Consider the following 12,395-nt stretch of genomic DNA (forward strand, 5'->3'; position numbering starts at 1 on the left):
TGTTGGGTCTTGTTGTCCCGTAATTTTCCAATTGAAAAGTTTTTCATATTCACCTTATCAGACGAGTTGCAATTTCTGATGTTTTTATCATTTTTTGGAGTCTGAATTCATTATTTGCGGATACGATATTTTTCATATATATTTCAAGTTTTACGAAACTTTGGAAAGGAAGAATTTGAAGTCGCCATTACAGAGATTGTTCGACCACTTAGTTCATTACTTATTATTTGGCATCAAGTTTTTTAATACGATTTTTTTGCAGGTGTTTGACAAAAATTGCCTCAGTGTCACAGAAATTGCTTCGGTAGTTGTAGATGCACACTTTTTTTATAAAAAACGGTTGTACTAAAAGCTGTTAAAGTTGTTCACCTGAAAAATGTTGAAACTTTTTCCAGATTTTGTTCATTTGACTGAGAAAAATTATGACTTCAAAAGGTATTCAGAGCAGCAACTCTAACTGGAAGTTTTGCACTCTGTTTTCAAAAATTTTCCTTATGAAATGATTGCCGTAATTTTTGAAACCACAAAATTTCTAACAATTATAAGATCTCCTTTCATGCAGAAAAAATAATGTAGAGAACAATGCATCTTGTAAGAACAGTTGCACTCAAAAATCGACCATTGAAACTTTTTTCAACTGTTGTATTTGTCATTTTTAGATAGGTCTCACAAATATTGCATTTTGAGTTGGTTTTGAAAATTCTTAAAGTACACGAGTCTATGTTTGTGCAAACTTTTAACCATAACAAGCAAAGCCATACTAAATAAAGCTGAATATAAGGACAGGTAACAATTTATTGCATATGCAAGCGCTAACTTCGAAAAATCTTTGACTAATTGATTTCATATCTTGATGTAGAGTTATACTTTCCTTTATCCGTTTTTAAAGTAAAATCAATCAAAACATTGATCCCCATAATAATTTCATTTTTTCTCTTTGTGTTATCAAGTTGCTCGATCGAAGAATGTAACTTTCCTCATTGAGATGCAATTCGGTCTACAAAAATCAATACCTGGTTTAGACATTGCAATCAAAAGGATAATTCCACTTGACTGCTAGGTTTTTTGTAGAAGTATTGAAAGCTATTAATTTTTTGAAATTAAGTCAATCATACACTCCTATAGCCCCCCTGTAGCTTGAAGGTTGTCTCAGTTTTCTGAAAAAGGCTCAACTAACATCGAATGAAGGAACATTCAATAATATCCTTTATTTAATCGTATGTGATAACTGATACATTCAATTAAAAGACTGATTCAAATATAATCTAAATCGCACTTTCTTAATGCACATTTTTTTGCAGAATAAATCAAACGAAATACTCAGTGGAAACTTTCAGCAGGAAATTTTTCATTATCGGTTATATAAATTTTCGACAATATCGATTGTGAAAAACGCCTTTATTGAAGACATTCAACCATTCCTTTTCTTGGAGCAAATAGGTATTCTATGAATTATTTTCGAGCTAAAAAAACTCAAAGAAATACTTTCTACACGGTCCGAAATTGTCGTGATTGTTTTTCAAGCCCGCCAAAACTAACTTACAAGCTTCTTCCATTTAAATTTCGTGTTCTCCCCTTTAAAAGGTAATTTTAATAACGATAGGTTGAAAAAAATTCAAACTGCACATCATGAAAAAGACCTTCCCCTTAATCCAAGCCTTAATTTTATTCAATTTTTCAATGAGATTTTTTTTTCATAATTGTTAATGAACACTTTCTCTTTAATCTTTCAGAAACATTTTTGTCTTTTTTTGGTAAACAATTTATTTTTAACTATAAAGTTTTTTGTTAACAATTAATTGTCAGTTACAAGGCAAACGTGGCCACCTCGGAAAATTTTTTGTTTTTGAGCCTCTGCTCTCTCTCTCAATCTTATCTATTAGCGTTCAGAAATTGTCTTAACATTGAAAAAACAATTATCTCAACATTTTTAGATTTCTTAGACGTCCAAAACGAGCTTTCGATTGATAAGAAAGTCTATTTCTGGGATAATAGAGTGGTTATGAGAGTAAGCACTCATGCTCAACATAAGAATCTAGAATCAGATGCACTTCTTTTGCGTTGGAGTGAGGTTGATACTCGGATGATTGACAAAAAAATCGTTCTTTGCAAATTGCGATGACCCGATGTTTATTGATTAGCTTGAACCGAGTTCAAGAGATTTTTAATTTCCAGAAAATTGTTTTAGCCAACATATTGCGCACTATAGAAAGAATTGCTCATTGATTTTTTGATTTGCAAAGAAATTTGCATTTTAGCCCGACAAATAGTTATTCTTTTTTTACTTGGCAAAAGTATATGTTGTAGTAAAATTAAATTTGAATTACGTTGAACAATTATCTGGTATGTGAGAAGCCCTTTTTCCAAGCTTTTATTCTCTTCAACTTCACCGAACAAAAAAATTTCAAATCAATATGAAAAATGAGATGGTGAACAATAGCCAAGTTAGGGATAGTCCGGTGAAATGGAACAATTAAAATCTTGACGTAACAATCCATTACAAACAGTACCTGCACTACAAAATCTTGGAGACCATTGTTTGGTCGCAACTAGGAAATTGATGAAATTTTAGTGTGACAAAGTTTATATTTTCTGTTCTATTGCTGTTCATTTACTTCGATCAACAAACTACAAAGCCTTTTTCCCCACGGAATTAATTCATTTTTTGTTCCTAGTTGTGAACTTTATCTTGTGTTCCTAACGGCAGCTTGGAATGACAACAAAAATAGCCAAACTTCATAGTTTTGACTTCGAAGCAAATTGTGTTCCCACTAGGAAATTTCTTGACACGTGTCTGATATGAACTCGTCATCAATTTTTCTGATATGAACTCTAGTTCTAATTTCTCACAGCAACCATAATTTGTGAGAAGACTCAAAACCATCTAACTACTCTATTGATAGCAGATTTTGGAATATTTGATTGATAAGGAGGTCTGATATGTACTCCAAATTCTCATTAATAGAAGATGAAGAGCAATCAAAATTTTTATTCAATCAAAATTTCGTTTTGAGTGTAATACAATTTTACTTAACACATGGAACTCATTGGTAAACTATAAAAAAATTTTCCTCCAATTTCATGAAAACCAGTTGCTGGAACGTAATCATCATTTTGGTAGTTTGGATGGTATACAGTCATTTTCTGGTTTCAACAGAAGACCGGTTTTGTGGTTTCAGCTAGTTATGTTTTGAAGATAATTAGCTGAACTCTCATTTCTTATATTATTGATGCTAAAGACACCCAAGCATCGTTTGTCAAAAATACTAATTTCCTATCAATTAAAATTGATAACATCTTTTTCTGGGATATGTTTCCCGGTGGAGTAAATCTACTGATTTGTTTTCGGAAAAAAAACGCTAGAAGAACTTGCGTATAAAAGTTTTTTTAAACGAGGGATTTGACTCACCTGTTAAGCCTCACTACAGATAGACACTTTCATAAGAAAACAGCGACATCGTTAGATAGTTAGGAACAGAGAAAAACAGCCTATCTGAAACGAAGTACACATTTATTAAGACACAATCTTGATAAAAAAGAAGGAATAAAAACATTTCGAGATTCAGTTAGATCGAAAAACGAAAAGACTTTTGTGCAATAGTTGGTGGTAACAAGAATCTGACAGAAAGTTTCAATATTTTGAGTCATCGTTGTTTGCACCTACAGTTGCATTGTTTCTCACCGAAGTTCAAAAAAAAGCAAAGTTTCTTTGAAGCAGATACAGAGCTTCGAGAAAATAAGCAAAAGTATGTGAGAAAAACTCTGAGCGAGATAACAGTTTTGTGCGCTTTCACTCTCTACTCATAATTTGAAAACAATAGTTGGCAATGATGCAGTCGGATTTTCTCCTCGGAATTACATAAGCAAATGTTCAAGGCTCCTAGAGATCACTTTAGAAGAAAAGACAACCTGGAAAAAAACAGAAAAAAAAACAATTTGTTGAGCGAAGATGGGTATTCCACCAATTGTAAAGCATTTTTGTTAAAAATTTGTTTTTATTTTATCTTTCCCGAAAAACGAAACTAAGTTATATTGAAGATCAGTTTGATTTTTGTATAAAAAACAAGAAGATACTACTTTCAAAAAGTAACTCCAAATTAAAGTTTTTAAACAGTTTAATCGAGGGAGTTTGAGTGGTTTGATCAATATCAGATTATTTATTTCCTGCACAAAATTGTTTAAACGTTTTTGCATTTAAAAAGCAGTCAGTTTGGTGTCATTATTGCAACCAATGGTGACAAAAAATTCTTTGGGTTTTTTTGAAAGTGAATTAGAACGAGTTTTTCCATGGTCTGCAAAGTTCCACTCATTTTTAGAAAATTGTGGAGTAAGGCTAGATACATTGGGAATTTCATGCGTCAGGATTCAGAGAATAACTAACAATAAACAACAATGAATATTAACGTTGAGTTAAAATTTAATGAATAGTAGAGTGGTTACACGAAGTTTTACACAAGACTGAGTCTACGTTATGGTACAAAAATCTACCAATGTGCAAATACAAACCTAAAAAAGGCCTTAAATTTTGTTTGCGCGGTCTTTTGTTTAGACTGGAAAACAGTGTGATGTTTTTTCCATTCCCCAAGCGCTGTCGCTGGAAATTTGTAACTCTTTGGAAACAATTTGCATGGGTAATAAATTATAGAGAATAAAACAGAATGAAGCACTGTCTTTTTGTGATAAATGACCAAATAACGATTTTCAAACCTCCAAACAGAGTCTGGAGGACCAAAAAAGAAATAAGACTTGTGGAAACAAAACTTGAACATCCCGATCCACTTATTGTGATGTAATTATTTTAAAGTCTTTTAAAAGACATCAAAAATTACTTGTTCTTCAAAAAAAGGACTCGGCCTCATTGTAAAGTCAAAAAATGCTAATATTTGTCCTCTTTCCGACTTTTTTTCTAGAAGCTTGTGCTGTAATAGCATGTGGTTTGAGTAAGTCATTAGAATGATTAGTTTAAGTTGTGTATGAACGTGAGTTTTGTTTTCTTTGAAACCACAGGTTTGAGAAATTATTTTTACTTCTTTCAAAATTGGGTAACACCATTTGCATTGCAGTAGTATACAAAACATCTCAGTAATGCTAGAAAGAGTCAGTTAGCTCAAATGCTTTGCTGTTTCAGTTCAATACTATTTCCGAAATATCACTCGATTTTTCTCAGTTTCTCTCAAATAGGTTGATTCTAGGTTTTGTCTACGTTTACCGCTTGTTTATATAACTGTCTAACTGTTTTAGACTTCCACTTGCGATTTCATTGGAAAACTTGACGTCGGAAAACTATCAAATCAACATTCACGGGATTTTGCAAGAAAAATTCAGACAGTTTTGTCCCGTTAACAAATTGAGACACATAATCTGAAAAGTATTAAAAATATACAATTTTTTTTTAATATTCCAGTATTTTGCATTTCTGAAACAATGTTTATAGCTTGAAATGAGAGGATAACTTGAATAGCTTGAAATGAGAAGGCGTCAAATAGCTTGAAATGAGAAGCGTTACATTAAATACATGTGGAGCCTCTGTTTCATTTATCATATTTGGTTTCCTTTTTGACTATTTAAATAAAACAAGAAACAATATAACTTAATAAAAACTATTATAATTTCTACATTTCATCAACCAATGTTTTGGAACGCAAAACACTCTTGCAGAGAAAATTAAAGAGTACGAAAAACAGATAACACTTGATAAATTTTGAATCAGAAGTCATCAGTTTTATTGAAGAATGTTAAAAAATTCGTTAATTTCTCAAATTATTAATGATAACGACTGACGAAATTCAATCAAAACCATCAATAATGCAATGGATTGCAAACCAAAAAGATCTTGTTTTGTTGCCGAACGTTTAAGGAAAACTCTTCAAAAGATTTCTCGATAACTTTAACCATAAATTAAGTGCATCTAAGTTATTGAAAATTTGATGTTTTCTCAGGTTTTTCGTTTACTTTGAAAACTCAATTTTTTTTCCTGCTGTTTTTGCCTCAAATTTCAGCGCAACAATTTTAGTTTTTTTGTTGCATTTCGATAAAAAAAAAGTGTTTTATGCTGAAACAAATGAAGTGTCATTTCAGAGGTATTGATTTGATATATGTTATGCTTTTAAATGTAAACGTGGAAACATTCTGTGCCAGTCACAGAGCAAGTGAGTCTTCTTTTTGTTTCTGGTGATTAATATCAGACGTGTTTTCTCTTCAATAATCTTGCTTTTGGTCGGCATCCTAATTCAGGAGTTGAAAAACTTCAACGCGAATGTCAAAAGTCATGATTTGCTAATCACATCCCAAGAATTGAGAGATTCAATTTTTCCATGTCAATGTTTTATTTTTTAGGAAAATTGTCATACATAAACGTTTTCTTGTTATAATTAGATGGAGTACCTCAAACTCAAGCATATTAAAAGATCAATTTTTTCATTTAAATAAATTAATTCAGGAAGCAATTCCAATAAATGGAACCTTTCTCAAAACATTAGATAGAATACCTCAAACTCAAGCATAATTGAAAAAATCACTTTTTCCATATAATTAAATCATTTCGGAAAATAATTTCAATAAATGAACCCTTTCTCAAAACATTAGATAGAATACCTAAAAATTCAAGCGTAATTTTAAACAATCACTTTTTCCATATAATTAAATCATTTCGGAAAATAATTTCAATAAATGAACCCTTTCTCATGACATTAGATAGAATACCTCAAAATTCAAGCAAAATTTTAAACAATCACTTTTTCCATATAATAAATCATTTCGGAAAATAATTCCAATATATAAGCCCCTTCTCAAAACATTATATAGAATACCTCAAATTCAAGCATAATTTTAAAAAAATCACTTTTTCCATATAATTAAATTATTTCAGAAAAAAATTCCAATATATAAGCCCTTTCTCAAAACATAGATAGAATTCCTCAAATTCAAGCATAACTTATATTTGATCATCAGATATTTAACGACTAATCATGGGGTAGCTTTACAAATGACCTCAATACCATCTCCACAGTTACACTGTACATAGGTCTCGGCTCCTGAAAATTTGCAAGCACATCTACCACCAAAGTGGTTATTGCCCAGCCAGTAATGGAGCCCCCAATCATTGGAGTCTGAAACCAAAAAAAAATTACATGAAACCTTCGGTTAGATACTAGTCAAAACCGCAACTTGTGGAATTTATTTTCTTGATTTTTTTGTTTTTGCTCCAATTTTAGCTGTTACATAATATTTTGGATGGAGGAGGAGCCAAAATAAACTGGACTAGAGGCTCAAAGGGTGAAAATACAAATCTTCAATTTATTGATTCCTCGTTTTTTGAAATAAAAAATAAGAGAGCTTTATGCTAGCACCACTTTTTGTTCAGACAAGCTTTGTTTTTTTTGATAGCATCCCAGGATAACACATGTGGTATCAATTTGAAGCTCTCTGTGTGTAGATTATCTCTACAAAGAGAGATTTTAGGAATTTTGTTTTTTCGGAAAAAAATTCACCTTTTCTAACCACAATTTCAGGCAATTTAACATAGTCTTTTATTCTATTTGCTAAATATTGGTCGAAAATGATTTATCTACAAAAACCAGTGGCTTCTCCAAGGGTATCCTTGAAAAAAAGTATCTTACCTTTTTTTCGATGGCTCCATATAGTAAATATAATTTTAAAAAATGCGTTTCGTGAGAAAAAAAATGGAAGAAAACTTTAGCCAAGTTGTAGACATTTTCATGAATTTTTAACATGTCATTAGCTGGTGTTAATATAAATTGTCACTGAATTTTCAGTTCGTTTTTAAATCATTGTTCAAGAGTGAATAAACAGAGAGAAAGTCTTTTGAGATCTTTCTTTTAAAAACTAAAGTGTTCAAAACAGTTTTGAAAAATTAAAAAACTTTAAAATATGTCAAGTAGAACTTAAAAATTTTGACATTTTCAAAGTCTTAGTGATATCATGCACTGTGTCTACATGCACAATTGAATGAACACGAATTAACAATGGCTCAATCTGCGTTTTTTGTTTTGGACCACACTGAGTTTGGAAAAAGCAATCACATACTTTTTGACATTTTTGAAACTTAGATCGCCTTTCAGGTCGCTAAATGAAATGTACCTCATATATAAATATATGTGTTATTCATATAAAGAACAACAATTGTGATGTTAGAAGCAGTTCCAGGTACTAAGTAGCCTACTATTGGATTCCAGATTCATATAATTTAGTTTGTTTTTCGGTGCAGTCCTTTTTTCAAGAACTCTTAATAACTTTGATGATTTTCAGGTACATTGAAATTCAAAATTAGGGAAGTTCATTAGGAGCAGATTGGTTGATACCACTGAAACAGCAGAGGTTAAAAACATTAGGCTACAGGGCGTGAACTACTATTCCAATAATTAGAGAAATATTAATTTGGAGAATTTTTGCTGGCTTGCTGTGTTTTGGCTGCTGCTTTTTTCCACTTTTCAGTGTCAGATCTCAAAGAGACTGCAATAGAAAGGCATTAAATAGTTACGGCTGAGCTTCAAAAGTTCGAAAAAGTTTTGTGACTCTGATAATTTTCTTAACTGTGAAATCAATTGTTTCAAAAAAATTGTCGATGTTATTTAATTCTAGTTCCTTTCATTGTCTTTGTTGGTGGCTTGCCTGATTATCTTTGAAGATACGTCATTTCATATTGAAAAGAGGGAGTTTTTGTGCATTCAGTCTCTTGTATTCCCTTGGAGATTGCCTGCCTTGAAACGACAGAATTTTGAACAAACAACTTTTTACTGGGGAAATTTTGTTCTCAAATGTTTTCCTTCTATTTGTCTCTGTTTTCCTTCCTGTTACAAACTACTTTTTTGAGTTACTAATTGAAGCAATTGAATCAATTCGGAAGTCAATTGTTCCGTCTTTCTACGTTTTAAGTAGTTTTGACGTAACGTGTTTTAAAACTGTATTTTTAAAAAGTTAATTTCAAGTATTTGCTGATAGTTTTTTTGTCTGCTGAAAAGCAAAATATCTAGGAGCTCTGAATTGTTCTCTTGTAAAGTATACCGTCCAGTTTTTGACCATTCAGGTACGCATTTTATGGTTATTTCAAATTTGATAATATTTTTTGAGAACTTGGACTTCCTAGATTTGGTGCCAAAATATTAACGATATATAACTTTTTGCAAAGTTATGATTGAAACAATAGCAAAAAATATTACTGTTTTTAAGGTGCTTCAAAAAGTTCTGGAAGCGTCACAGGCATAGACGCTACTAAAATTTTGTTACCAAATTAGTGCTGTAAAATATGAAAAAACGTATGTCAACACGTGGTGAAGAAGGGTGAGCCTTTTTTTAATAAAAAAGCATGTTTTTTACTGCTGTATTGTCGCCAATTAATTTTACATAAAATTTGATGCTAAAATTTTTACGTTTTGTTCTCTTTTTGAACCAAAAAAATTAGCATGTTTTGGAAAACGTGAGAAGCCACCTGTTTTGAAAAGCAAAACCAAATTTGCTGAGCCAGATTTGTCCTCTGTGCAGCTCTTTATGTTACTTGTTGTTGAAGCTACATTAGATTGTAGCGTGAAATTGCCATTAGGGTTCTTTGTTCAGTTTGTACTTTAACATGATTTTTGGTTGCTCTGAAACAACAAGCTTTTAACAGTATAATCAACCTATTTTTTCCAATTGTTTAACCCCAACTGCTTTATCACTAAAGAAGACGTCCATAGTCATGCAAACATTCTGTTTGTCCAAAAAGCCTTTATGTTGATTCTCCTGGCTTGACGTTTTCCCCAAGATTTGACGTGCTATGCGTAATACTAAAATAGATTGATTAATTTGAATTGTTTTTGCCCTGCCAGTTTCTACAACTGCCTCAATCCAATTTGCCATATGTATATATATATATATATATATATATAAATATATATATATATATATATATATATATATATATATATATATATATTTATATTTATGCTAATTATTTCCTTCGTGTTATCAAAACACCCTTCAGAAAATGTTGCATTGAAAAATTGAGAAAAACTGAGGAAATTTTGTTTCCTTGATATTATAAGCCTTTGACGAGAGTCATTATGACATCTAATAACAACTAAAGTTTCACTGTCCAGTATTTTGCATTTTTGAAACAATGTGTTACGGCGGTAAATAGCTTGAAATTATATTGATTGGTTTCAATGAATACAGTTGACGCGGAGCGATGTTTGCTTAATGACTTTTTGTTTTTTCTTCGATCACCTAGGTAAAATGTGGCATCCCTGTAATCTTACTAAGGATACACTAACTTCCGAAGCAAAATTTATCCATGCTATTGACTAAAACGTTCGTGCATAAAAATTTAGAGAGCACAGAAAAAGTTGATTTGGAATAAAAATTCATCAATTTGACTCTGGAATTTCTTTAGAAAAAGTCTATAATATCTCAGAGTGTTATTCAAAGAGACTGATGAAGTTCAATAAAAATCGTCAAAAATTGAAAATAAATAAAAATTAGGATGTTCATATTTAGTTTTAAATCACATTTTAAAAAATTGCTTTGATAAATGAAGATTTTTCAGGCTTTCTGGTTCCTTTGAAACTCAACAATTTTTCCTTGTTGTTTCTGTTTCAACGTTCAGCTAAATATTTTAGTTTTTATTGCTTTTATTGGTAAAAACAATGTTTGATGCTAAGACAAAAGTTTCTAAAGTAAAATTTATGATATATTGATTTGATATATATTATATGCTTTCAAATGCAAATGCGGAAAAATTTTGTGCCTCGATCAGAATCAGCGAACCTTCTCTTTACGTATATTGTTTGTTGTTTTCATCGAACTACGCAAGAAAGTACGCATCTTATTTGTTTTTTTTTCCATTTTGTTCTAGTTTTGTGAATACGGTATAGGCGGTTCACATATCAATTTCCTCTTTTATACACAAATAATTCTTTTGATAAGTTTTTTCATGATATAATTTTCAATCAAAATCAACAGATAAAGAATGAAGATACTGCATGATTTCTCAAATTTCTGACCATTTGCTTTTTGTCAACTTTTTGATTTTGGAGTTAGTGGGTCAAGCCAACGCTCTTCCATTGGATCAAGATTACACATCTTTTCATCTGAATTTCCAAAGTTTTCATGTTTATTATTATTTACTGAGCAAATAGCTGTTTCTGGCGATGATACGTCCTCGCATCGTCACGTCCTCTGTGATTGTTTTCCACTGTGATGATCAACAGAGTGCCTATTCCAACCAATTGCGGATTAAAATGACAATATGCTGGTCAGCATTTATGAATATTATAGCTCATCAGAACTTTCGCGCATAGATTCAACTTTTGGTTCAAAAATTAAAAATCTGCAGATCATGATATGAGATAACTGAATCCCATTTCGGTTGGAAAATAGTGACAAAAGATTGAGTTCTGAAAACAGCTAATTCGCGCAATCTTTATTTCATGGCCACAAAAAATCTAACAAAACATTTGTAATCTCATTTGACCAGTGGGATGCGTATATTGGTCTTTATTATTTACTGACAATGGAAATCTTTTTTATTCAAACTGATTTTGTCCTAAAGCCCCGCTGGACAATGTTATGACGCACTGTATTTTCGAAAGTTAAGACCTAACTCCTCTTCAAATCCTTTGAGGCAGAAATACTATTAAAAAAACTCTTCATTATTAAAGAAGGTTTATGTATGTGAATATTATAACCTGTTTTCATATAAAAATGTTTTTCAATCTTTTACAGTTCTTCAGCTGATCGAAATTGAAGCACTCTCCTTGACCTAAAAAATAGTGAGAACATAAAAGATTCAATCGATGTCTCCAAATAAGTTTCTTTGAGCCCTAACCCGCTGGTCCCACAAGTTTTCTCTGCTTTTTCGTATATTAAGGAATAGTGTTTGTCCCATGACGTGTACCAAAAGCATTTGTCACTGATCCCAGGAACACTCACGAATGAGCTGGGACAATTTTTTGGCCACTCAGCCTGAAAATGTTGTATTGAAAAGCAGTCGAGGCTATATATGCTTCAATATATAATTTCTTGAGTCTATTCTGTTTCTCTCCCCCCATCTTCCCATCTTCGTGGTCTTAGATTTTTTTCACCCCTCAGGCGCACGGCTATATTCTTACATAGTAACGTGCTATATAACAACATATAATTTGCAACGGGGGGGGGGCGTAAACCACACTCGGGGGGGGGGGGGGGTAAATCACACTGGGGACAGTATAAATCCAAATACTTTTTCTACAATAAAATATGTAATAATATTAGGTGTAATAATAAAGAGTGGAAATATAAGTTAATCCACTTTTATTCCACCTTTATTTCTTTTTTATTCTTCATCAAATTCAACATTTTCCACCCTTATTAAGGGTAGCAGTAATGGGGTAAATTATTTTTTTACACACTTCACAATCTTT

General features: G+C 31.6%; 1 protein-coding gene across 1 annotated transcript in view; it reads right to left on the reverse strand.

The window, feature by feature from the left end:
* Positions 1 to 11,756, reverse strand: part of LOC142348285 (uncharacterized) — a 45,456-nt gene extending 33,700 nt beyond the window's left edge. The window contains exon 1 of the mRNA XM_075399581.1: positions 11,682 to 11,756. Coding sequence (XP_075255696.1) covers positions 11,682 to 11,691 — 10 coding nt within the window. The 5' untranslated portion in view covers positions 11,692 to 11,756. The remainder of the gene's footprint in view (positions 1 to 11,681) is intronic.
* Between the last annotated feature and the right edge of the window lie 639 nt (positions 11,757 to 12,395).

This window comes from Convolutriloba macropyga, chromosome 10, assembly GCF_964194025.1.
Source record: "Convolutriloba macropyga chromosome 10, txConMacr16.3, whole genome shotgun sequence".
NCBI lineage: Eukaryota > Metazoa > Xenacoelomorpha > Acoela > Convolutidae > Convolutriloba > Convolutriloba macropyga.